A 26,014-nucleotide genomic window follows, 5' to 3' on the forward strand; every position below is an offset into this window, starting at 1 on the left:
GATGAGGACATTAACACACTGCAAATGTATACAGAAATAGGTGGTTTATCTGCTCAAGTGACAGTAGAGGAGATGGAGGGCTATGAGAAGGACAAGCAGATGACCCAGAAAGACTGTGGCAGTATTCAGGGGAGATAGAGGCAGGGAGTCCCTTCAAGTCCCTTGTGCAAATGGCCAGATGCTTGTGTAGTGACAGCCGCATTATCACCGTTCACCAGAGGGATGACTGCTGGCTCTCCATGATGTTAAGCCCCCATTTTGGCCGAATAGAAAGGGTCTTTTTTTTTTACACCTGCTGAGTGGGAGGATAAACTCAAATACTATAGAGAAATTCTATTTAGTCATTTGGTCACTGCCTATATGCGCCATCGGCCATCCTCACAAAGGTCTGACCGCGGGGTCCTCTGTGCTCATTCTCCACTTTTAATGACTGCTGTAGAGGGCTCCATCAGCAGCAACTTGAGTCTCGAGTCTATGATGAGCACGTTTTTTCACCGTCTACTGACGAAACCAGCCAGCAGCAACAGGACATGGAGCAGAACCTAAAATCCCCTGGACTACCGGGCAGCCAAACTTCAATTGTGGCCACAACTGGCTGAGTTTTCCCTGGGCAAGCTTTCCTGCCCAGCCAGTAGTGTGGCGGGAAGCATAATTACCCCAAAAAAAACTCACCACAAAATGTCGAGAGACTAACCTTTATAAAAATGAATCAGGGGTGGATCAGCCAGGAATTCCACACGCCAGTGCCTGATGCATTAGACTAAATCATTCTGGCAGTAATGCTGCCACACCATAACATTGTAAAAAATGGCCATTATGTCTGGCCACGTTCTTCAGCCACTATTCTGATGCTGCCACTCACCTGATGCCACACACCTGCTGCCTCTCCTGCCATCTTCTCCTACTGCCACCACCTTGTGCTGTGACTGGGCCACTATGTTGACTCCTCCCGCTGTTGCCACCCTCACTAGTCTGTTCTGGGGACACTAATGTCCCTCTTTGGCCTTGTTGACCACACTGTTTATTTTACCGTTCTCCTGATGCATCAGAAGAGCTAAAAAATAAAAAACACAACTGATCCTGATCATGATTTGGAAGCAAAAAGCAGGAGTTGGTCAAAACACAGAAGACAGTATTTCTAGCACATGTCATCTCTGTTTTGGATCCACTCCTGTTTTTGCCTTATTAATACTGATCAAATATTGACCAAATACTGACCGTGTGAAGGTGGAGCCTCAGAAGACAGGATGACGTTTTCTTTGCCTGATCCTGTCAATCAAAGTGCAGAGGAGGTCGAAGTTGCAGAGAGAGTGGAGCCTCTAGGAGGAACAGCAACGCCCCTGTTGCTCCTAGAAGTTCATTTGCATATATTAAAACATAATTTTTCTCTGCAATGAGGACAGATGGACATGGGAACACCAGGTGTCTTCAGCTGCCAAGAGCACATGCAGCTAGTTTCATAGGTAAAAATCTGCTGCCAGATGCCCCTTTTAGGCTCATTTACATGGGGGAATTATTGGGAACTAACATTTGTATTAACATTTGATCCTGATAATTACCTTATGTAAAGGTACCACTGATCACCTGATGAATGAGCAAACACAGGCAGGGCTCCATAGGAACACCATGGTGACAGGCCTTAGATCACTCAATATCGGCAGGGAAAATCCGTTTGCGCCCCCAGAGCACAGCTGAAGAGTTAAAGTTCATGATTGGCATTATTGACGATCACAGACCGTGCCTCCGGGTGTCTGCTGGGTAAAACAACAGACACTAGCTCAGCGGAGGAGAAGATGCCATCTTTAAAGATCCAACATGCGCCCTGCATGTAGGGTGCACGTTGGGAAAGGGTTAAATAGCACAGAACTGCAGCAGACCCATCCCATGATGACTTTTCTTGGCTCTGCTTGGACATGTTCAGCTACATACAGTCCAGCATCTATGCAGAAGAGGATGCAGCTGTGGACGGCTAAGAGAGCGGTCACCTGACAAATCACATTATCACCACCATTTTTCATCCAAATGGATGGATTGGTCTGAGCTCTGTGCTATAACTACAGCCAATCCTATTAACAGTCACCGAAGCATGCTGTCACTATATTGTGCCAAACCATGTGCAGCGACCGAGTACTCAGGGGCAACACGTGAGGTACGGTGGGCCGATAGGGGTAGCAGTAGTTTGTACTCACGGTTAGCAGAGCCTCCCTGGGCCACAATGCAGTGATAGGGAAGACAGCACTAATTCCTTCGGGGCACTTTCTTGTACAGGGATCACCAGCCAGATGGTAGTTGAGGTGCCCTTGATGGTATAGGTGTTTAGGGTGCTTTGGAGGCTGGGACCCCGGTTGTTCCGCTAGGTGCAAATGAAGGTGGTCGGAAGGATGAGGAGTCAGTAGTAGTAAAACAGTTGAATTTTACTTTATCAATTCTCTGTCTTCAGGTAGTTAGTACAGTTCATTCATATGGAAAAGCAATAATATAAATATTGGTTCAGCTGATTTCCTTGTAACAGGCTTGGCAATTGCAATTTGAGGAGTTTTCCTTCTCTCCATATCTGGCTATACTTTGTCCACACTCTAGCACTCAGGTACTGGATATAATAAACTCTTACTCTTACAATCCACAGGGTGGCTCCCTAGTAGGAGGCATCAGTCTTCTGCTCCATTCTTTGGAAAGGATACTCACTGAAGAATTACGGTCCACTATGTCCATAGAGGCAAGTGGTGAAGGATAATTTTGCTCATTAATCATCTGGCTGTGTCCAGGTACTTTTAGGTTCCTCCTGGTCTTTCTTGCTTGTAAAGTCCATTGGCTAATTTAGCTCTGACCTCCATTAGACTTTCTCTATACCAGACATAGACTCACTGGTCTGTGCTGTGCTGCTGGAATATTGTTCTTGTTTTTGGTGCTCCCTTGACCTGGCCAGAGCCAAGGGGCTAATATGGCAGCTACTTGGTGGACTAGGCCTGTTCTGCTCCTCCCAACACCTAACTACACAGATCTCTCTTCCTTCGACACTGTTCTCCTCTCCACAACCAACAACCAACCCTAGCTATATATAAGTGGCACCAGCACCACCTAGGGGCTAATAAATGTAATGGCCTCTAACAGCCTGCTAATAGGAATTGCACCTAAATACAGAAATACAGTTAATAAACACATACCAAATTTTTAAGTGCCCATGACCTTCACTGAGTGGGACACTGCACATGCACTGTATAGCCATATAGAAAATATTCCTATAAGTATCTTACTATAGAAAGTTGCAATGTAAGGTCCTTTGTTGTCAAAAGGATAAAAGCTATACAATGGCTTTTGCTCTTTCATGATTGGATGTGTGATTAGATATTGACCACAACTTGACATTCAACCTATAGAATACCTCTTTTGTTACCACTGCTGACAACAGGGACCTTATTAAAAGCATTACCCATTTTTAAGCCATAATTAGGGATGAGCGAACCCGGACTGTATAGTTCGGGTTCGTACCGAATTTTGGGGTGTCCGTGACACGGACCCGAACCCGGACATTTTCGTAAAAGTCCGGGTTCGGGTTCGGTGTTCGTCGCTTTCTTGGCGCTTTTGTGACGCTTTCTTGGCGCTTTTTGAAAGGCTGCAAAGCAGCCAATCAACAAGCGTCATACTACTTGCCCCAAGAGGCCATCACAGCCATGCCTACTATTGGCATGGCTGTGATTGGCCAGAGCACCATGTGACCCGGCCTCTATTTAAGCTGGAGTCACATAGCGCCGCCCGTCACTCTGCTCTGATTAGCGTAGGGAGAGGTTGCGGCTGCGACAGTAGGGCGAGATTAGGCAGATTAACTCCTCCAAAGGACTTGATTATTGATCGATCTGCAGCTGTGGGTCATTGAGCTGCTGATACTCAATTGCTCACTGTTTTTAGGCTGCCCAGACCGTTTGTCAGTCACTTTTTTCTGGGGTGATCGGCGGCCATTTTGTGTCTTGTGGTGCGCCAGCACAAGCTGCGACCAAGTGCATTTAACCCTCAATGGTGTGGTTGTTTTTTGGCTAAAGCCTACATCAGGGTGAAGCTGTCACACCAAGTGCATTTAACCAGCAATAACCTGTTTATTTTTTGGCCATATACTACATCAGGGGCTAGCTGTGCCCGTCACCAAGTGCATTTAACCCTCAATGGTGTGGTTGTTTTTTGGCTAAAGCCTACATCAGGGTGAAGCTGTCACACCTAGTGCATTTAACCAGCAATAGTCTGTTCATTTTTTGGCCATATACTACATCAGGGGCAAGCTGCGCCTGTCACCAAGTGCATTTAACCCTCAGTAGTGTGGTTGGTCAAGCTGTCACACCAAGTGCATTTAACCAGCAATAGTGTGGTTATTTTTTGGCCATATCCCAGTCTAATTCTGTCAGTAAATCTATACCTGTCACCCAGCGCCTAAAAACGAGGCCTCAAATTTATATCCCGCTAAATCTGTCGTTACTGCTGTACTGTTGTGGCTGGGCAAGTTATTTAGTGTCCGTCAAAGCACATTTTTTGTTCTGGGTTGAAATACAATTCCCAATTTAGCAATTTCCTAATTTAGTGGTTTCTGCTGTATCAGAGCTATTTGAAATCTATCCCTAAAAGGGTATATAATATTCAAGGTGCACATAGGCTCATTCAGAATAACTTCACACACACGCTACTGTGCATTTCCAAGTCTAATTCCGTCAGTAAATCTATACCTGTCACCCAGCGCCTAAATACTAGGCCTCAAATTTATATCCCGCTAAATCTGTCGTTACTGCTGTACTGTTCTGGCTGGGCAAGTTATTTAGTGTCCGTCAAAGCACATTTTCTGTTCTGGGTTGAAATACAATTCCCAATTTAGCAATTTCCTAATTTAGTGGTTTCTGCTGTATCAGAGCTATTTGAAATCTATCCCTAAAAGAGTATATAATATTCAAGGTGCACATAGGGTCATTCAGAATAACTTCACACACCCACTACTGTGCATTTCCAAGTCTAATTCTGTCACTAAACCCATACCTGTCACCCAGCGCCTAAATACTAGGCCTCAAATTTATATCCCGCTAAATCTGTCGTTAGTGCTGTAGCTGGGCGAGTTATTTAGTGTCCGATCAAGCACATTTCTTGTTCTGGGTTGAAATACAATTCCCAATTTAGCAATTTAAAAATTTAGTGGTTTCTGCTATATCAGAGCTATTTGAAATCTATCCCTAAAAGGGTAGATCATATTGAAGGTGCACATAGGGACATTCAGAATAACTTCACACACCCGCTACTGTGCATTTCCAAGTCTAATTCTGTCAGTAAACCCATACCTGTCACCCAGCGCCTAAATACTAGGCCTCAAATTTATATCCAGCTGAATTTGAATACAATACATTGTGCCAAATAATATTTTTGTTGTTGTGGTGAACGATAACAATGAGGAAAACATCTAGTAAGGGACGCGGACATGGTCGTGGTGGTGTTAGTGGACCCTCTGGTGCTGGGAGAGGACGTGGCCGTTCTGCCACATCCACACGTCCTAGTGTACCAACTGCCTCAGGTCCCAGTAGCCGCCAGAATTTACAGCGATATATGGTGGGGCCCAATGCCGTTCTAAGGATGGTAAGGCCTGAGCAGGTACAGGCATTAGTCAATTGGGTGGCCGACAGTGGATCCAGCACGTTCACATTATCTCCCACCCAGTCTTCTGCAGAAAGCGCACAGATGGCGCCTGAAAACCAACCCCATCAGTCTGTCACATCACCCCATGCATACCAGGGAAACTGTCTGAGCCTCAAGTTATGCAGCAGTCTCTTATGCTGTTTGAAGACTCCGCTGGCAGGGTTTCCCAAGGGCATCCACCTAGCCCTTCCCCAGCGGTGAAAGACATAGAATGCACTGACGCACAACCACTTATGTTTCCTGATGATGAGGACATGGGAATACCACCTCAGCATGTCTCTGATGATGACGAAACACAGGTGCCAACTGCTGCGTCTTTCTGCAGTGTGCAGACTGAACAGGAGGTCAGGGATCAAGACTGGGTGGAAGACGATGCAGGGGACGATGAGGTCCTAGACCCCACATGGAATGAAGGTCGTGCCACTGACTTTCACAGTTCGGAGGAAGAGGCAGTGGTGAGACCGAGCCAACAGCGTAGCAAAAGAGGGAGCAGTGGGCAAAAGCAGAACACCCGCCGCCAAGAGACTCCGCCTGCTACTGACCGCCGCCATCTGGGACCGAGCACCCCAAAGGCAGCTTCAAGGAGTTCCCTGGCATGGCACTTCTTCAAACAATGTGCTGACGACAAGACCCGAGTGGTTTGCACGCTGTGCCATCAGAGCCTGAAGCGAGGCATTAACGTTCTGAACCTGAGCACAACCTGCATGACCAGGCTCCTGCATGCAAAGCATGAACTGCAGTGGAGTAAACACCTTAAAACCAAGGAAGTCACTTAGGCTCCCCCTGCTACCTCTTCTGCTGCTGCGCCTCGGCCTCTTCTGCTGCTGCCGCCTCGGCCTCTTCCTCCGCCTCTGGAGGAACGTTGGCACCTGCCGCCCAGCAAACAGGGGATGTACCACCAACACCACCACCACCTCCGTCACCAAGCATCTCAACCATGTCACACGGCAGCGTTCAGCTCTCCATCTCACAAACATTTGAGAGAAAGCGTAAATTCCCACCTAGCCACCCTCGATCCCTGGCCCTGAATGCCAGCATTTCTAAACTACTGGCCTATGAAATGCTGTCATTTAGGCTGGTGGACACAGACAGCTTCAAACAGCTCATGTCGCTTGCTGTCCCACAGTATGTTGTTCCCAGCCGCCACTACTTCTCCAAGAGAGCCGTGCCTTCCCTGCACAACCAAGTATCCGATAAAATCAAGTGTGCACTGCGCAACGCCATCTGTGGCAAGGTCCACCTAACCACAGATACGTGGACCAGTAAGCACGGCCAGGGACGCTATATCTCCCTAACTGCACACTGGGTAAATGTAGTGGCAGCTGGGCCCCAGGCGGAGAGCTGTTTGGCGCACGTCCTTCCGCCGCCAAGGATCGCAGGGCAACATTCTTTGCCTCCTGTTGCCACCTCCTCCTACTCAGCTTCCTCCTCCTCTTCTTCCACCTGCTCATACAGTCAGCCACACACCTTCACCACCAACTTCAGCACAGCCCGGGGTAAACGACAGCAGGCCATTCTGAAACTCATATGTTTGGGGGACAGGCCCCACACCACACAGGAGTTGTGGCGGGGTATAGAACAACAGACCGATGAGTGGTTGCTGCCGGTGAGCCTCAAGCCCGGCCTGGTGGTGTGCGATAATGGGCGAAATCTCGTTGCAGCTCTGGGACTAGCCGGTTTGACGCACATCCCTTGCTTGGTGCATGTGCTGAATTTGGTGGTGCAGAAGTTCATTCACAACTACCCCGACATGTCAGAGCTGCTGCATAAAGTGCGGGCCGTCTGTGCGCGCTTCCGGCGTTCACATCCTGCCGCTGCTCGCCTGTCTGCGCTACAGCGTAACTTCGGCCTTCCCGCTCACCGCCTCATATGCGACGTGCCCACCAGGTGGAACTCCACCTTGCACATGCTGGACAGACTGTGCGAGCAGCAGCAGGCCATAGTGGAGTTTCAGCTGCAGCACGCACGGTTCAGTCGCTCTACGGAACAGCACCACTTCACCACCAATGACTGGGCCTCCATGCGAGACCTGTGTGCCCTGTTGCACTGTTTCGAGTACTCCACCAACATGGCCAGTGGCGATGACACCGTTATCAGCGTTACAATACCACTTCTATGTCTCCTTGAGAAAACACTTAGGGTGATGATGGAAGAGGAGGTGGCCCAGGAGGAGGAGGAGGAAGAGTGGTCATTTTTAGCACTTTCAGTCCAGTCTCTTCGAAGTGACTCAGAGGGAGGTTTATTTCAACAGCAGAGGCCAGGTACAAATGTGGCCAGCCAGGGCCCACTACTGGAGGACGAGGAGGACGAGGATAAGGAGGAGATGGAGGAGGATGAGGATGAGGATGAATCATGGTCACAGCGGGGTGGCACCCAACGCAGCTCGGGCCCATCATTGGTGCGTGGCTGGGGGGAAAGGCAGGACGATGACGATACGCCTCCCACAGAGGACAGCTTGTCCTTACCCCTGGGCAGCCTGGCACACATGAGCGACTACATGCTGCAGTGCCTGCGCAACGACAGCAGAGTTGCCCACATTTTAACGTGTGCGGACTACTGGGTTGCCACCCTGCTGGATCCACGGTACAAAGACAATGTGCCCACCTTACTTCCTGCACTGGAGCGTGATAGGAAGATGCGCGAGTACAAGCGCACGTTGGTAGACGCGCTACTTAGAGCATTCCCAAATGCCACAGGGGAACAAGTGGAAGCCCAAGGCCAAGGCAGAGGAGGAGCAAGAGGTCGCCAAGGCAGCTGTGTCACGGCCAGCTCCTCTGAGGGCAGGGTTAGCATGGCAGAGATGTGGAAAAGTTTTGTCAACACGCCACAGCTAACTGCACCACCACCTGATACGCAACGTGTTAGCAGGAGGCAACATTTCACTAACATGGTGGAACAGTACGTGTGCACACCCCTCCACGTACTGACTGATGGTTCGGCCCCATTCAACTTCTGGGTCTCTAAATTGTCTACGTGGCCAGAGCTAGCCTTTTATGCCTTGGAGGTGCTGCCGGCAGGGGGCGTCATTACAGACAAATGCAGCCGCCTGTCTACAGCCAATGTGGACAAGCTGACGTTCATAAAAATGAACCAGGCATGGATCCCACAGGACCTGTCCATCCCTTGTGCAGATTAGACATTAACTACCTTCCCTTAATCATATATTATTGGACTCCAGGGCACTTCCTCATTCAATCCTATTTTTATTTTCATTTTGCCATTATATTGCGAGGCTACCCAAAGTTGAATGAACCTCTCCTCTGTCTGGGTGCCGGGGCCTAAATATATGCCAATGGACTGTTCCAATGTTGGGTGACGTGAAGCCTGATTCTCTGCTATGACATGCAGACTGATTCTCTGCCGACATGAAGCCAGATTGTCTGTTATGGGACCTCTCTCCTCTGCCTGGGTGCTGGGCCTAAATTTATGAAAATGGACTGTTACAGTGGTGGGTGACGTGAAGCCTGATTCTCTGCTATGACATGAAGACTGATTCTCTGGTGACATGAAGCCAGATTCTGTGTTACGGAACCTCTCTCCTCTGCCTGAGTGCTGGGCCTAAATTTATGAAAAATGGACTGTTGCAGTGGTGGCTGACGTGAAGCCTGATTCTCTGCTATGACATGAAGACTGATTCTCTGGTGACATGAAGCCAGATTCTGTGTTACGGAACCTCTCTCCTCTGCCTGGGTGCTGGGGCTAACTTTATGACAATGGACTGTTACAGTGGTGGGTGACGTGAAGCCTGATTCTCTGCTATGACATGCAGACTGATTCTCTGCTGACATGAAGCCAGATTCTCTGTTAAGGGACCTCTCTCTTCTGCCTGCGTGCTGGGCCTAAATATATGACAATGGACTGTTGCAGTGGTGGCTGACGTGAAGCCTGATTCTCTGCTATGATATGAAGACTGATTCTCTGCTGACATGAAGCCAGATTGTCTGTTACGGGACCTCTCTCCTCTGCCTGGGTGCTGGGCCTAAATTTATGAAAATGGACTGTTACAGTGGTGGGTGACGTGAAGCCTGATTCTCTGCTATGACATGAAGACTGATTCTCTGGTGACATGAAGCCAGATTCTGTGTTACGGAACCTCTCTCCTCTGCCTGTGTGCTGGGCCTAAATTTATGAAAATGGACTGTTACAGTGGTGGGTGACGTGAAGCCTGATTCTCTGCTATGACATGCAGACTGATTCTCTGCTGACATGAAGCCAGATTGTCTGTTACGGGACCTCTCTCCTCTGCCTGGGTGCCAGGGCCTAAATTTATGACAATGGACTGTTACAGTGGTGGGTGACGTGATGCCTGATTCTCTGCTATGACATGCAGACTGATTCTCTGCTGACATAAAGCCAGATTCTCTGTTAAGGGACCTCTCTCCTCTGCCTGGGTGCTGGGCCTAAATATATGACAATGGACTGTTGCAGTGGTGGCTGACGTGAAGCCTGATTCTCTGCTATGATATGAAGACTGATTCTCTGCTGACATGAAGCCAGATTGTCTGTTACGGGACCTCTCTCCTCTGCCTGGGTGCTGGGCCTAAATTTATGAAAATGGACTGTTACAGTGGTGGGTGACGTGAAGCCTGATTCTCTGCTATGACATGAAGACTGATTCTCTGCTGACATGAAGCCAGATTCTGTGTTACGGAACCTCTCTCCTCTGCCTGTGTGCTGGGCCTAAATTTATAAAAATGGACTGTTACAGTGGTGGGTGACGTGAAGCCTGATTCTCTGCTATGACATGCAGACTGATTCTCTGCTGACATGAAGCCAGATTGTCTGTTACGGGACCTCTCTCCTCTGCCTGGGTGCCAGGGCCTAAATTTATGACAATGGACTGTTACAGTGGTGGGTGACGTGAAGCCTGATTCTCTGCTATGACATGCAGACTGATTCTCTGCTGACATGAAGCCAGATTCTTTGTTAAGGGACCTCTCTCCTCTGCCTGGGTGCTGGGCCTAAATATATGACAATGGACTGTTGCAGTGGTGGCTGACGTGAAGCCTGATTCTCTGCTATGATATGAAGACTGATTCTCTGCTGACATGAAGCCAGATTGTCTGTTACGGGACCTCTCTCCTCTGCCTGGGTGCTGGGCCTAAATTTATGAAAATGGACTGTTACAGTGGTGGGTGACGTGAAGCCTGATTCTCTGCTATGACATGAAGACTGATTCTCTGCTGACATGAAGCCAGATTCTGTGTTACGGAACCTCTCTCCTCTGCCTGGGTGCTGGGCCTAAATTTATGAAAATGGACTGTTCCAGTGGTGGGTGACGTGAAGCCTGATTCTCTGCTATGGGACCTCTCTCCAATTGATTTTGGTAAATTTTTATTTATTTAATTTTAATTTTAATTCATTTCCCTATCCACATTTGTTTGCAGGGGATTTACCTACATGTTGCTGCCTTTTGCAGCCCTCTAGCCCTTTCCTGTGCTGTTTTACAGCCTTTTTAGTGCTGAAAAGTTCGGGACCCTATTGACTTCAATGGGGTTCGGGTTCGGGATGAGGTTCGGGATGAAGTTCGGATCGGGTTCGGATCCCGAACCCGAACATTTTCGGGAAGTTCGGCCGAACTTCTCGAACCCGAACTTCCAGGTGTCCGCTCAACTCTAGCCATAATGCATTTTAGTAATCTGTTTTCTCATAAACTTATCCAAATCTTTAAAAAGTTCAGGGAGATATGGAATACTAGATGGACTAAAGCAGATGTCCTTCTCTTAGATCTGAAATTCAGCTTTATATACAGTATATTATTTTTGTAAATGCTGAATACTCCAATAAGTTATACTTTATCAGTTACATTTTTTGAATCTAGAAATTATTCTATACATTGTTTAAGGTACAAAACACTTCCTATTTGTGGAAAATAGACTTCCTATATTTGGAATACAAAGGAACTTCCTGTCGATGGAACACATACTTCCTGTATCTGGAACACATGACACTTCCTATCCATAGAGCCCAGACTTCGCATGTAAGAAACACATCACTTCCTGTCTGTGTAACCCATGTCATTTCCTGTCTGTGGAACAATGTAACTTCCTGTCTGTGGAACTCATGCTTCCAGTATTTGGAACAAATGTCACTTCCTGTCTGTGGAACACATGTCACTTCCTGTCTGTGGAACATAGACTTCCTGTATATGGAACACATGTCACTTCCTATCTGTGGAACACATGCTTCCAGTATTTGGAACACATGTCACTTCCTGTCTGTGGAACACAAACATCCTGCCTTTATGACACATGACAGTTCCTCTGGTCAGCTACTTGATTGGGAGCCCATTATAAATGGTCTTTGTGAACTTGCAAGATTGGTATACCCTTAGGTAATTCTAGATACTGGCATGCAATCTATGTGATACCGCACACGAGGTTTGTACCTAGAATGAGGTATATTATATAGTGCAGTGAGAGGCGGGTAGGGAAAAATGCAATTGCTAATGTACCTTATAGCTTGTCTTCCCCGCCGTACCACACGATCCTACAGCGTTCACTTTCCAAAACAGCTCTTCTGAGCTGGAGTTTATGTCTTCTTGTTGCGAGTGCAGGCTCTCACCACTAATAGGTACGTTTTTTCAGGTTAACAGCGTGCGCCCCGGCCGGTGATGCAATGCTGTGTCGAAAGGAGTAGGCTAGTTGCGCTTATTCAAAGCACTAATGACATTACCCCTGCAGCTATGGAATGCTGCAGGTGCCAAAGAAAAACTAACGCGTTTCGGGCAGACGCTGTCCTTCCTCAGGAAGTATTACAGGGCTCTTCTAGTGCTCCCTATTTATGCGCTCCATAGGTACTCCTCTTTAACCCCTACGGTGCTGCCTTACTCGAATGCAAAGAGCTCTATTTCAGCATTTAGGCCGTTTGGTATCAAAGAATCCATATTAAAAATACATTTTGATTCGGCTCTAGACATTTCTTTTATGAAATCTCTGCCCCATTTATTCTTCCCAACCAATTCCACTCCACAAAAATTAGAGCCAGAAAAATTTCTATTGTGTTTCTCTCTGTAGTGACGTGACAGAGGATGTTCTTCATGTTTTCGCTGTATGTTATATACATGTTCCCCTTTCCTTTTCTTCAGTTGTCTCTTTGTACGGCCAACATATATTTTGTTGCAAGGGCAGGTTATTATATATATTATACCGCTACTGTTGCAGGTTATAAATTGCTTGATGTCCTGCCTATATGAATTTACTGTGCTTTCTACGTGTTGTAATTTTGTTGTCCCGTACTTTCTTACATGCCATGTATTTTTTACATGGGTAAAATCCACATAATTGGCCTTCTTTTTTATCCTGGTTTCCCCGGCCATTTTGTGTTCCTGTACATTTACTCGTAGATGCAATTAAATTCCCTATATTTCTGGCCTTGCGGAATAAAATTTTTGGCTCTACTTGGATGAATTCCCCAATTACTTTATCCCCCTTAAGTGTGTTTCAATGCTTTTTGATTATTCTTCTGAACTGTGGCGTTTGGCTATTATAGGGAAAAATGAATGGGGAATTGTAATTTTCTCATTCTTCTGTTTCTTTTATTATCTCTTTCTCTATCAGTAAATTTTGTCTGTTCAATTGGCCTATTTCTATCCTTTGTTGCATTAATTTTCCTTTCCCATAGCCTTTATATTCAAATTTCTTCAGCATAAATTCGGCCTCCTTCTTATATTCTTCTGTTTCTGTGCAGTTTCTTTTAATCCTTAAAAATTGACTCCTTGGGACATTCTCTAACCAGCGCGGTAAATGACAACTCTCCCTAGCAATAAAAATATTTGCATCAGTGGGCTTGTTAAACGTTTTTGTATAGATCCTACCTCCTTCGATGTATGTTAATAAATCCAAAAAAGTAATTTTGTAACGGTCACATGCACACACACACACAGGGGGGAGGATAGTGACCACTGCGCTCCACCCTCACCCTGCCTACTTGCCTCACGAGTCCTGATGACAGGGGACAACTGGACGACAGTCCCTAACTTAGAATACGTGCGGGAAGGACAGACAAGACTAATAACGGATAGTGAATGGACCGGGTCAAAACCAAGAGGACAACGCAGTACAGAGGGATAAGCAAAGAAAGGTCAGGAGAAGCCAGGGTCATAAATACCAGGAGAGTCGAGAAGTACCAAAGGAATCTGCAAAGAATAGTCAGATGGAAGCCGAGGTCAATATACCAGGAAGGATGCGCAGTACAGGAGGAGCAGGCAAAGGATTGTCAGGGAACAGGATCAGGTATTTACACAGGTATCCAACAACTGCCAGGAACCTAAATTAACAGGCAACCTGTGGCCAGCAGGCTGCCTGTATTTATAGTGGGGAGTGAAGGTCATATGACTTGGCCAGCGTCACATGACCGACAGACCGACCAGTCGAGCACCGAGTGATCAGCTCGGCGCTCAAGGCAGACCTAGGAGCAGGGAGCCTCCCAGCTAGCAAAGCCTCCCTGGGAACGAGGTCAAACACAGATCCTCGCTCCCGAAGCTAAGCAGCAGGTCTGCGGCTGATGGGAGACCGAGTGCGCCTTCGGAACCCCGTTACTAATTTCTTTATCACTAAAAGTTGGGATGAACTCTAAATAAAATTCATTTTTATTAATATCTATTAAAAATTCTTGCAATTTATCTCCCCCCCTATAAACAAAATGTTGTCGATAAAACGCCACCAGAGGACAATTCTAGATACTGTTTAATCAATTGATAATGGTAGGTTGAACGAAAGCTGACCTAATATGCAGGGTCAGCATGATGTCACTTCCTGTTTCTGGGACTTCCTGTTAGTAAGGAAGAAGTTGGATTGTTTGTTTGTATTTCTGATAAATGGAAGAGTTTCTACCAGCCGAATAACAAACCTTGGAGCTCTAGTACATTTAGAGGACTGGTGGAGGAGCACTAGGGCTTATCAGTGGGAGAATAATTTCCAATATAGATAATAAAAACATTTGACTCTAAGGTGGATAAATGAACCAGGAAGGTGGTAAGTCCATTTGTTGTCCACTACCTCTTAAATTGTAACTCATCACTTATATTAAGGGAGTTGTGCCATGTTTTCTGGTTTTTGATCCTATCCACAGTTCGCTTGGAGCCCTACCATAGAATAGGGGTCCTATTCTCTTGTCCTCGTGTTGCACATTTCCCCTGGTGCTCCAGTTATTCTGTATGGGATCTTCAGATATGGCAAAGTGCTCTACTTCATAGTGACCTTGACCCCCATCCTTGGGATCAGTTGGGATCCCACCAGCGATCAGTTAGTTATCTCCTATCGAGTGATAGGGGACACCTTGAAATCTTGGCGCAACCCCTTTTTATATTTATAACCATATGCCATGGAGTCTTAGCTTTAGTCTATATTCACTAGATGAAGTACCGCACTCCGTATTGCCTGGTGCCCGCAAGGACTTTTTAGTCGTAACACAATAGTAGAGAATTGCGGCACACAGCTTCTTAGATTTGCAATTAATTAAGTTTTAATGGTATCATTTTACATCATCAACATGATCCAGTTACAATCACAATGGTAGTCACAATAGGTGAGTACAATGACCGTACGTTTCGGCCACAATGGCCTTCTTCAGCGGTCAAAATCTGGGAGCGATTGTGGTGGAGAACACTGGATCCTCTCTAAAAGCCCTTGCTTGCCGTATGCTGCATGTGTCTTGTACGGGTTAATGTCTCTTTCTGTTCGTAGGCATCTGTCTGTCTAATGTGTTCATTTCAGTCTGCTATATTAGTCCCTGAGTTCTTTGTCCGTGTTGGATTTGTCTCTTGAGTGCTATAACCTGCCTAGGTTTTGCATTCATGTCATGTTTTTCTTGTCGGTTGAACCAGGCTTTGCCTTGATTTGTATGGAATTTGTCTGAGTGTCCTAGTTCATGTTCTGCAATATCTGCTGTGTCTGAACTGTCTCCAATTCTTGAAGTCCGTCTTGCTCGGTCTCTTATGTCTGTACAGTTCCTAGTTCCAGTAGTCCATTCCTGAAGTACGTGTCTAGTTCATGATGTCTGGGTCCCTGATCAGTTTGTCTGCCATTGTTCCCTGTCTTGTTTGTTGCCTGCATTTCTGTTTATCTTGGATATTCCTGTTCTCTGTTTCTGTATCATGTCATGCCTGTGTTGCTTGTGCCTGGCACCAGAGTTCCTGAGTCTGATAGTAAACTGTTAAGTACACCGGGAGCATCCAAGGAAGTAGCAGTCTAGTGGCTAACCTGCAGTGAAGTCCACATCTCTGTACAGGGTTTAAATGGTGAATACTGGGGAGGCGCCAGAATAGCACCCTTATTGTCAGTACGCTTGATCTGTAACACTCACAACATAAATACAGCCCCAGAACCAAACAAATACGGCATCAGAACCAACCAAAAATCATAAACACAGCTCAATAACCAACTAAATAACATAAATACAGCTCAAGAACCAAGATCTTAACATTAATACAACACCAGAACCAAGCTTATCATTACAGTGCCAGCACCAAGCTAAGCACATTAATACAGCACTCAAATCAATTTCATAGCATAACTATAGCACTAGAACCAAGCATAGTACAAATAACATTACATGGTCAACTTAGCCATATAAGTTTGCATGGTACAAAACTGTAGCCTGAATAGATATGTAGGTATGCTGGGAGTTGTTTCATAAAACATCATGCTGTAGGCCATACAAATGACTACAGCACTGATCAGACATTGGCAGAATAAACATTTATATTTCGTGACTTAGAGGTGACATCTCCTCTGTAGTTATTCTCTTTATACTTTTCTTTCCATCCGGTTCAGACCACCATGATGACTTCTCCCAGCCATGACTTATCTCTGCCATTCCTTTCTTTTTCAACACTTCTGTACCATATTTGCTTATATAAACTTGTCTTAATGCCACACACTGTACCCTTAATATAATAGCAACAAACATTGCGCCCCTGAACACAGTCATGTCACATATTATGTCCCCTGAAAATAAAGCAGCACACACAGTGTCCCTAAAGATGCCATAATTCTTGGCGCCCCCTAAAAATACTGCCACATACTAATTTAGCCTATAGCTAGTGCCACACGCTATGTGTATGCGGTGCATAATGTTTTGTGCCCCATGTACAGTGCTGTCCATAATTATTCATACCCCTGGCAAATTTTGACTTAAAGTTACTTTTATTTAACCAGAAAGTAATTTTTGACGGGAAATGACATGGGTGTCTCTCAAACGATAATAAGACGATGTACAAGAGGAATTATTGTGGGCGGAAAAAATTCTCAGCTTTTATTTGCATTTGAGCAAAAAGTGTCCAGTCCAAAATTATTCATACCCTTCTCAACAATCAATAGAAAAGCCTTTATTGGCTATTACAACAATCAGACGCTTCCTATAATTGCAGACCAGCGTTTTGCCTGTCTCCACAGGTATTTTTCCCATTCATCTTTAGCAATGAGCTCCAAATCTTTCAGGTTAGAGGGTCTACTTGCCATCACCCTGATCTTTAGCTCCCTCCACAGATTCTCAATTGGATTCAAGTCTGGACTATGGCTGGGCCACTCCAAAACGTTAATGTTGTTGTCTGCTAACCATTTCTTCACCACTTTTGCTGTGTGTTTTGGGTCATTGTCATGCTGAAATGTCCGCTGGTGCCCAAGGCCAAGTTTCTCTGCAGACTGCCTGATGTTGTCGTTGAGAATCCTCATGTATTGCTCTTTTTTCATGGTGCCGTTTACTGTGATTAGGTTCCCTGGTCCATTGGCTGAAAAACACCCCCAAAGCATTAGGTTCCCACCACCATGTTTTATCAGTGGGGATGGTGTTCTTTGGATTGAAGGCTTCTAATTTTTTACGCCAAATTAAGGAAACATCATTGTGACCAAACAATTAAATTTATGTTTCATCTGACCATAACACAGAAGACCAGAAGTCTTCTTCTTTGTCCAGATGAGCTTTTGCAAAGGTCAAAAAATTACTTGCTGGTTGAATAAAAGTAATTTTAAGTCAAAATTTGCCAGGGGTATGAATAATTATGGACAGCACTGTATGTATTGCATCATGCTTTGTGCCCCATGTATATGGTGTCTCATGCTCTTTGTCCCTTTATATATTGCCACAGAATGTGCCCCTTTTAGCTCTGTGTCCTCTCTATATAGTGCCATATCTTTGTTCCTCTTGAATATTATGCTCAAGCTTTGTGCCCCTTTATATAGTGACATATGTTCTGCGCTGTCTGTATATGGTGCCTCATGCGCTGTGCCCCCTGCATATAGTGCCATATGTTTGCCCCCTTTATATAGTTCCTCATTGTCTGTGTCTTGTCCTCTGCCCTGTGTATGTGGTGTCCCACACTCTGTGTCCCCATAGTGTAAACATTCTCACCTGGCCCCAGTCCCATAATGGCATCCTGTATTGCTGACCTGGACTCTTCTGGTCACACTTGTTCCTGCGGAACATTGCAGATGCTATGATGATTTCATTCAACCGCCTGTATGACGAAAAAAGCACCAAATGGTGAGGCAGGAAACTGATGGTTTCTTTGTCCTTCTGGTGCTCAGACACTATTATCATCTAAAATGTTTCACCAAAATGTGATTTTGCGCTAATCCTCTTTATCCCTTAGATACATGAGTCTCAAAGATACATTTTCTTTGGAAGATAATGGTGCTTTTCATCAGTGACCTACGAAGGATGGACGAGGACAGAGACCTCATGGCTGCGAGGATATTGGACCTCACCCTAGAGATCATCTACCTGATAACTGGAGAGGTGAGAGTCACACATGACATCACTCTTATCTCTATTAATAATACAGGTAAATGACTGTAAAGGTGAAGGACTATTAGATTACACGTAGTGATCGGTGTCTCCCCATACACAGGATTACACAGTAGTGAAGAAGTCGTCTGGTGAGTGTGTGACACCCCATGTGTTAGGAGAATGGAGCAGGACCCCGGGGGCCATCACCGAGACTCCACCTCATTCACTGATACATGAGCAGAAGATCCTAGAACTTACCACCAGGATCACTGAGCTGCTGACCGGAGAGGTGAGCGCTGTTGGGAATGCTGGGACATTATACAATAACGCCAAGGAGATGTCTGGAGGATGACTGTATGATTGTTTTTGTCAGGTTCCTATAAGATGTCAGGATGTCACTGTCTATTTCTCCATGGAGGAGTGGGAGTATTTAGAAGGACACAAGGATATGTACAAGGATGTCATGATGAAGGATAACCAGCCCCTCACATCACCGGGTAAGAGGAGACCTTCCTTCATTATAGAGGAGACCTAGATTCACCCATCATCTGATCATCACATATAGATAACAGGCCAGATTTACTAACATGCCTGTGCTTAGAAATGGTCTAAAAAGAGTTACAGATTGGTGCAGTTTGGCTAAAGTTTTTTCTGTCTCACTCAAAAAGGAAGTGTGGCTTAATGGGAGGGGTGTAGCTTTGCATCGAAAGGGTGTGTGGTCTTACATGGGAGGTTTAGCTCCAAAATTTCGCTACAATTCTGGCGTAAAATTCTATCTTATAGTAAGGCAACCAATAATTTGTATAGACAAAAATGTCTATCCTTGCTCTAGATTTATTATCAAGCCTGAGCCCCTTTAATAAATCTGGTTCAGATTGTACTCCCTCTGTAGGACTGGTAAATCTGCATCACTGTTTATTTTCTATAGATGCGTCAAGTAAAGGAAAATCCCCACAGAGATGTCCCAGTCCTCTATATTCTCAGGATTGTTTACAAGAAAAGCAAAATGTCCTACTGGATCATCAGGTGATAATTTTCTCTGCCAAACTCATCCAGAAGTTGAGTATACAGGTCCTTCTAAAAAAAATTGCATATTGTGATGAAGTTCATTATTTTCTGTAATGTACTGATAAACATTAGACTTTCATATATTTTAGATTCATTACACACAACTGAAGTAGTTCAAGCCTTTTATTGTTTTAATATTAATGATTTTGGCATACAGCTCATGAAAACCCAAAATTCCTATCTAAAAAAATTTGCATATCATGAAAAGTTTCTCTAAATGAGCTATTAACCTAATCATCTGAATCAACTAATTAACTCTAAACACCTGCAAAAGATTCCTGAGGCTTTTAAAAACTCCCAGCCTGGTTCATTACTCCAAACCGCAATCATGGGTAAGACTGCCGACCTGACTGCTGTCCAGAAGGCCATCATTGACACCCTCAAGCAAGAGGGTAAGACACAGAAAGACATTTCTGAACGAATAGGCTGTTCCCAGAGTGCTGTATCAAGGCACCTCAGTGGGAAGTCTGTGGGAAGGAAAAAGTGTGGCAGAAAACGCTGCACAACGAGAAGAGGTGACCGGACTCTGAGGAAGATTGTGGAGAAGGACCGATTCCAGACCTTGGGGGACCTGCGGAAGCAGTGGACTGAGTCTGGAGTAGAAACATCCAGAGCCACCGTGTACAGGCGTGTGCAGGAAATGGGCTACAGGTGCCGCATTCCCCAGGTCAAGCCACTTTTGAACCAGAAACAGCGGCAGAAGCGCCTGACCTGGGCTACAGAGAAGCAGCACTGGACTGTTGCTCAGTGGTCCAAGGTACTTTTTTCGGATGAAAGCAAATTTTGCATGTCATTCGGAAATCCAGGTGCCAGAGTCTGGAAGAAGACTGGGGAGAGGGAAATGCCAAAATGCCTGAAGTCCAGTGTCAAGTACCCACAGTTAGTGATGGTCTGGGGCGCCATGTCAGCTGCTGGTGTTGGTCCACTGTGTTTTATCAAGGGCAGGGTCAATGCAGCTAGCTATCAGGAGATTTTAGAGCACTTCATGCTTCCATCTGCTGAAAAGCTTTATGGAGATGAAGATTTCATTTTTCAGCACGACCTGGCACCTGCTCACAGTGCCAAAACCACTGGTAAATGGTTTACTGACCATGGTATTACTGTGCTCAATTGGCCTGCCAACTCTCCTGACCTGAACCCCATAGAGAATCTGTGGGATATTGGGAAGAGAAAGTTGAGCGACGCAAGACCCAACACTCTGGATGAGCTTAAGGCCGCTATCGAAGCATCCTGGGCCTCCATAACACCTCAGCAGTGCCACAGGCTGATTGCCTCCATGCCACGCCGCATTGAAGCAGTCATTTCTGCAAAAGGATTCCCGACCAAGTATTGAGTGCATAACTGAACATAATTATTTGAAGGTTGACTTTTTTTGTGTTAAAAACACTTTTCTTTTATTGGTCGGATGAAATATGCTAATTTTTTTAGATAGGAATTTGGGGTTTTCATGAGCTGTATGCCAAAATCATCAGTATTAAAACAATAAAAGGCTTGAACTACTTTAGTTGTGTGTAATGAATCTAAAATATATGAAAGACTAATGTTTATCAGTACATTACAGAAAATAATGAACTTTATCACAATATGCTAATTTTTTTAGAAGGACCTGTATGCTGTATATGGTTTCTGGTTCCATGAAAGATTGTGTTTTGCTTTCCCCTTCTTGAACATGCACTTGGAAATTAAGATTCAGTGTGGATAGATGTAAATCAATGACTTGATAACAGCACAATGCCGATCAGCTGCTCCTAAGGCACAGTTCTGATTCTATTTAAAGAGTTGCGGACATAATCTTACTGCTTTACAAAACATTAATGCAGCCTCATCTTGAACATGAAATGCAATTTTGGGTAGCAGGACTATAAAAAGTTCAAAGAAGAGAAATACATGTGATAAAAGTCTGGAGAAGTAATGCCATTTAGTTAGCCTCAGAAGACATCTAAAGGGGTATATAAAAAAAAAATATGTACAAATATATACTGTAAAAGTGTAAATGTAAGAAATAGAGATTTCACAGGGAGGTCACCACAACAGACAAGAGTGACCGTTCTTTGGCTGGAGGAAAGAAGATTCAGTTGAATGTTGATTTTGTTGGTTCATGGTTTCCAGGGATTTGACCTTCATCTGGATATCAGATAACCTAAGGTTCCTTTGTAATTTTTCTCATGTCCTGAATGTGGGATTGCAGGAAAGTTATGGCGGAACAACAAGTGGAGCAGAGATCCCCTTATCAGTGTCAGTGGATGGTAAGAGACTTTCATAAGTCGTGTCTTTTATTTTGCCCTTATAAATTACAGACTGCGTTATAATTATGCAAAAGTAGTAAAATAAAATTATACTTATTTGGTATCGCCATAAAAACTATACTAATTTGGTATTGACATAATTATACTGACCCATAGAATTATATGGCACTAGTTTAATATCCATTTTTGTACCAAACTTTGTGGCTGTTCTGCTTTTTTCTTTTTTCTGCTGTAGATAGGGTTCCCAGCCCCGTAATCATTGAAATCATAAATCACAGCAATGGGTTTTATTCATTGTTTTTTTTTATTTTCAATAGATATGCGGCAAAAATATATTTGTGCAAACGTTTTTGGCCGTGTCTGGCCTTTGTCAGGCACTGTGCCGCTGGAGGTAAACAGGGAAAGGTGCTGGTGCATATGTGGGAGCCTATGGCCGCCGAGATGTAATTACATGCTAGTTTACTATCAGTATTGTAAAGTGTAAACAACAATGGCGGACATTTTTTGCGTCCAAGGGTCCTTTTTAGAGGGCCCACTGCTGAACCTCAATGGGGCCTGATCAACATTATAACAAGTTGATCAGCAGCACGTAATCTGTTTACAGGGTCCAATATGCAGTTGGCCAGTGTGCATTTTTACACTCAAATAAAAGTCGCCAACAAATGTGTTTGCTTGCCAGATCTGTGGGATGTTTAGATGGGCTGATGATCAGCAAACAATCGTCAATCGCACCTACGAATGTTGGTTCCTGATCCTCAGCTTATTTTTAGAGTTAAGATAATTCTCATTGTATGAATTATAATTTTTTTTTTTATAAAATATCAATTATTTTGTGTCTTTTTCCAGGTGAAGAATGGATAGGAGGCTTCCAGGAACATACTTTGTATGAAGTAGATGATAATCAATCAAAATTTGGCAAAAATATAACCGAACATGGACTGGGAAAATTTTTTGCATGCCCTGAATGTGGAAAGCTTTTTAAAAAGAAATGCAATCTTTCCAGGCACGAAAGAATTCACATCAACGAGCGGCCATTTACGTGTTCAGAATGTGGGAAATCTTTTACTCAGAAGTCAACTCTTGTGATACATCAGAGAATTCACACAGGAGAGAAGCCATTTTCATGTTCAGAATGTGGGAAATGTTTCAGTCAGAAGGCTGTTCTTGTTGTACATCAGAAATCTCACACAGGAGTGAAGCCAAATTCGTGTTCAGAATGTGGGAAATGTTTTAGCCATAGATCAACTCTAATGAAACATCTAAGAATTCACACACAGGAGAGGCCATATTTGTGTTCGGAATGTGGGAAAGGTTTTAATACTAAATCAGATCTCATGAAACACCTGACAACTCATACAGGGGAGAAGCCAAATTCATGTCCTGAGTGTGGGAAATGTTTTAGTAAAAAATCAAGTCTTGCGGAGCATGTACGAATTCACACAGGAGAGAAGCCATACTTATGTCCTGAATGTGGGAAATGTTTTATCCATAAATCAGATCTTGAGAAACATCTAAGAAGTCACACAGGAGAGAAGCCATTTCAATGCACAGAATGTGGGAAATCTTTTAGCTATAAATCAGCTCTTGTGATACATTTGAGAATTCACACGGGGGAAAAGCCATATTCATGTTCCGAATGTGGGAAATGTTTTAGACAGAGAGCAGGTCTTGTGAGACATGTGAAAAATCACACAGGAGAGATGTCATATTGATGTACATTATTTAGGAAGTTCTATAACCATGAAACAAGTCTTTTGGAACATCTAAAATCTTGCACTGGAGAAAAGCCATTTTAATGTTCAGATCATGTGAATATGGCAGATATGGAGCTCTGTTTTAGGACCTGCTTCCTCAGGATGTCTTCTGATGTGTAACCTAAAATTGCTGTCTAAGATTTGAAAATCATAGTTACTTTCCAGCAACAAAAAGTACCATACCTGATCACAGGTTGTATGCAGTATTGAGGTTCTCCCCTTCACTTCAGTAGAGCCAAGCTGCTTAGTTTTTCTAATCCTTTACAACCCTTTTAACCCCTTCCCGAATGATGATGCACATGTATGTCATGGAATGTCATTGAGCACCATGTCATACGTGTAACTCACAATGATCGCACAGGCTCACATGCTGTGCCTTTATGATCACCACAAGATGTTGGCAGTGATTTATAGCCAGACTCCAAGTTTTAACAGAAGAGATTAAACAAACCTCTGCTGCCAGATATTCAACCTTTTAGAAGTCACAGTCAATATAGAAAGCAGTATCTGAGCAGGTAGCTAGACAGGTATGTTGCCAATGTGTTGCTAGGGCAGCAGGAGACCTAACATGTAAACATGTGTAAAGCAGCGTAAATTAAAATCTTTAAAAAACAAATATATCATTTTAACAATAAATTATGGATTTATTTGGAAATGCTCTCATAGATGTCTGCTGCTACGCTCCCCAACTTCCTGGCCATGTAGCAAGTAACTACCAAGCCAAAGTCGCCACAGAATAAAACAATCAGAAACCATCCTAACTTTTTTTTGCCTGGGATCTCTTTGAGATCTCAAAGAAGGCTTGTCCCTACTACTCCAGGCTCATGAGTGTCTGTGTGACTGAACAGCAATCGGTTGATTACTGAATATTCTCTTTAATCCTCTTTCTCCTAATATGGGAGGAACTATAAATTTTTGTTCATGTTTTTTCATGTCCACTTGAAGTGGACCCTGTTTTTGCATGTTATTGCTAAAAACTGATCACCTACTGCCATTTACACTATTGGGAACTCCTTTAGCTCTGGATACTTCATACTTGGGGTCACCACCCTCTTCCTTAGGGATGTATACCACATGTAGAACTTCAGACTTGTTTAGCTTGTTCTCATGGTGATTTGGCCTGTAGTTCATACTGGTCATACACAATTTTTTATTACTGCATTGTATTAATCTTTTGAGCTAAAAATTTTCTCTGTACAACCTTAGGATTCTCTAGTAACAGGCTCTGTGTTTATACCATTTCCCGTCAGGCAGCTGTCGGCTCCGTAACTCTGATCTCCTGACCTCATAGTTCTCATTAGTGTTGATCAGGCACCAGAAAGCTTGGGTGCTACCAAGCACAATGGAAGTCAATGGGAGAACCTGAGCATTAAACCAGGCACCCCCTTCTCTGAAGAGCGGAGGGTGTCTGGTTCACATGAAATCTCAAATCATTGAGCTAGCACATTGGGTGACAAATTTCTGAAAAATTTCAAGATTTGCTTCTAAACTTCTAAGCCTTGTAACATCCCCCAAAAAATGTATGTCATTCCCAAAATGACATATGGGGAATGTAAAGTAATAACTATTTTTGTAGGTATTACTATGTATTATAGAAGTAGAGAAATTGAAACTTGGAAATATGCAAATCTTTCAAAGTTTTGGGCAAATTTGGTATTTTTTTATAAATAAAAATACTTTTTTTTTTACTCCATTTTACAAGTGTCATGAAGTACACTTGCACTTTGCCTGCTCCCAGTAAGAGCTGGCCTGGATCGGCTTTACAGCCATACTAAATAGCAAAACCATGTCAGCCAGCACTAGCTGCCGCTGACACATGAAATTACCGGCTCTTACCTCACCGAGGCCAGGAATCTCGGTGATACATACCTTCCGTCAATGACGGACCCTTGCGCCTTCCTACAGTAGACACATAAGTGGGATAGTTACGCTGATACTAGTGGCATCGTCGCTCACCATCTGTGTTGATTCCTCAAAGTTGCGTAAAACCTCACAGAGGTCAGGCATCCATGCCCACTCATCGCTTGTGAAGAGTGGAAGCTGACTGGAAAGGCAAAGACCATGTTGCAGCTGGAATTCCACTACTGCCCTCTGCTGCTCACAAAGCCTGGCCAACATGTGGAACGTGGAGTTCCAGCGTGTGTTTAGGTCACACAACATTCGGTAAGCTGGCAATTACAAGCGCTGCTGCAGCGCTTCTAGACCGGCGGCAGCTGTAGATGACTTTCAGAAATGGGCACACACGCGGAACACCTTCACCAGTCATTCAGGCAAATTGGGGTAGGTTTTGAGAAACTGCTGAACCACTAAGTTGAACATATGGGCTAGGCATGGTATTTGTGTGAGCTTGCCAAGCTCCAAAGCCGCCATCAAGTTACGGCCATTATCAGATACAAACATGCCTGGTTGTAGGTTGAGTGGCGAGAGCCACAGGTCAGTCTGGTCCCTTATACCCTGCCACTGGTTTGCGGCGGTGTGCTATTTGTCACCTAAACATATTAGTTTCAGCACGGCCTATTGCCGCTTCCCCACTTCCAGCTGCTGACTGATGGCTAA

The 26,014-nt window shown here is 44.5% G+C and overlaps 2 protein-coding genes across 3 annotated transcripts in view; both read left to right on the forward strand.

Annotated features, from left to right (window-relative positions):
• The window catches only part of LOC122930683 (gastrula zinc finger protein XlCGF26.1-like), a 234,610-nt gene that overhangs the window by 186,649 nt on the left and 21,947 nt on the right, over nt 1-26,014 (forward strand). The window lies entirely within an intron of this gene.
• Nucleotides 18,258-24,521, forward strand: LOC122930691 (zinc finger protein OZF-like). The gene is made up of 6 exons (XM_044284251.1): nt 18,258-18,399; nt 18,512-18,679; nt 18,764-18,887; nt 19,319-19,416; nt 21,647-21,704; nt 22,551-24,521. The coding sequence occupies exons 1-6, from the start codon at nt 18,292-18,294 to the stop codon at nt 23,414-23,416; spliced, it is 1,422 nt and encodes a 473-aa protein (XP_044140186.1). The 5' UTR covers nt 18,258-18,291; the 3' UTR covers nt 23,417-24,521.

Source organism: Bufo gargarizans, chromosome 3 (genome assembly GCF_014858855.1).
Source record: "Bufo gargarizans isolate SCDJY-AF-19 chromosome 3, ASM1485885v1, whole genome shotgun sequence".
NCBI lineage: Eukaryota > Metazoa > Chordata > Amphibia > Anura > Bufonidae > Bufo > Bufo gargarizans.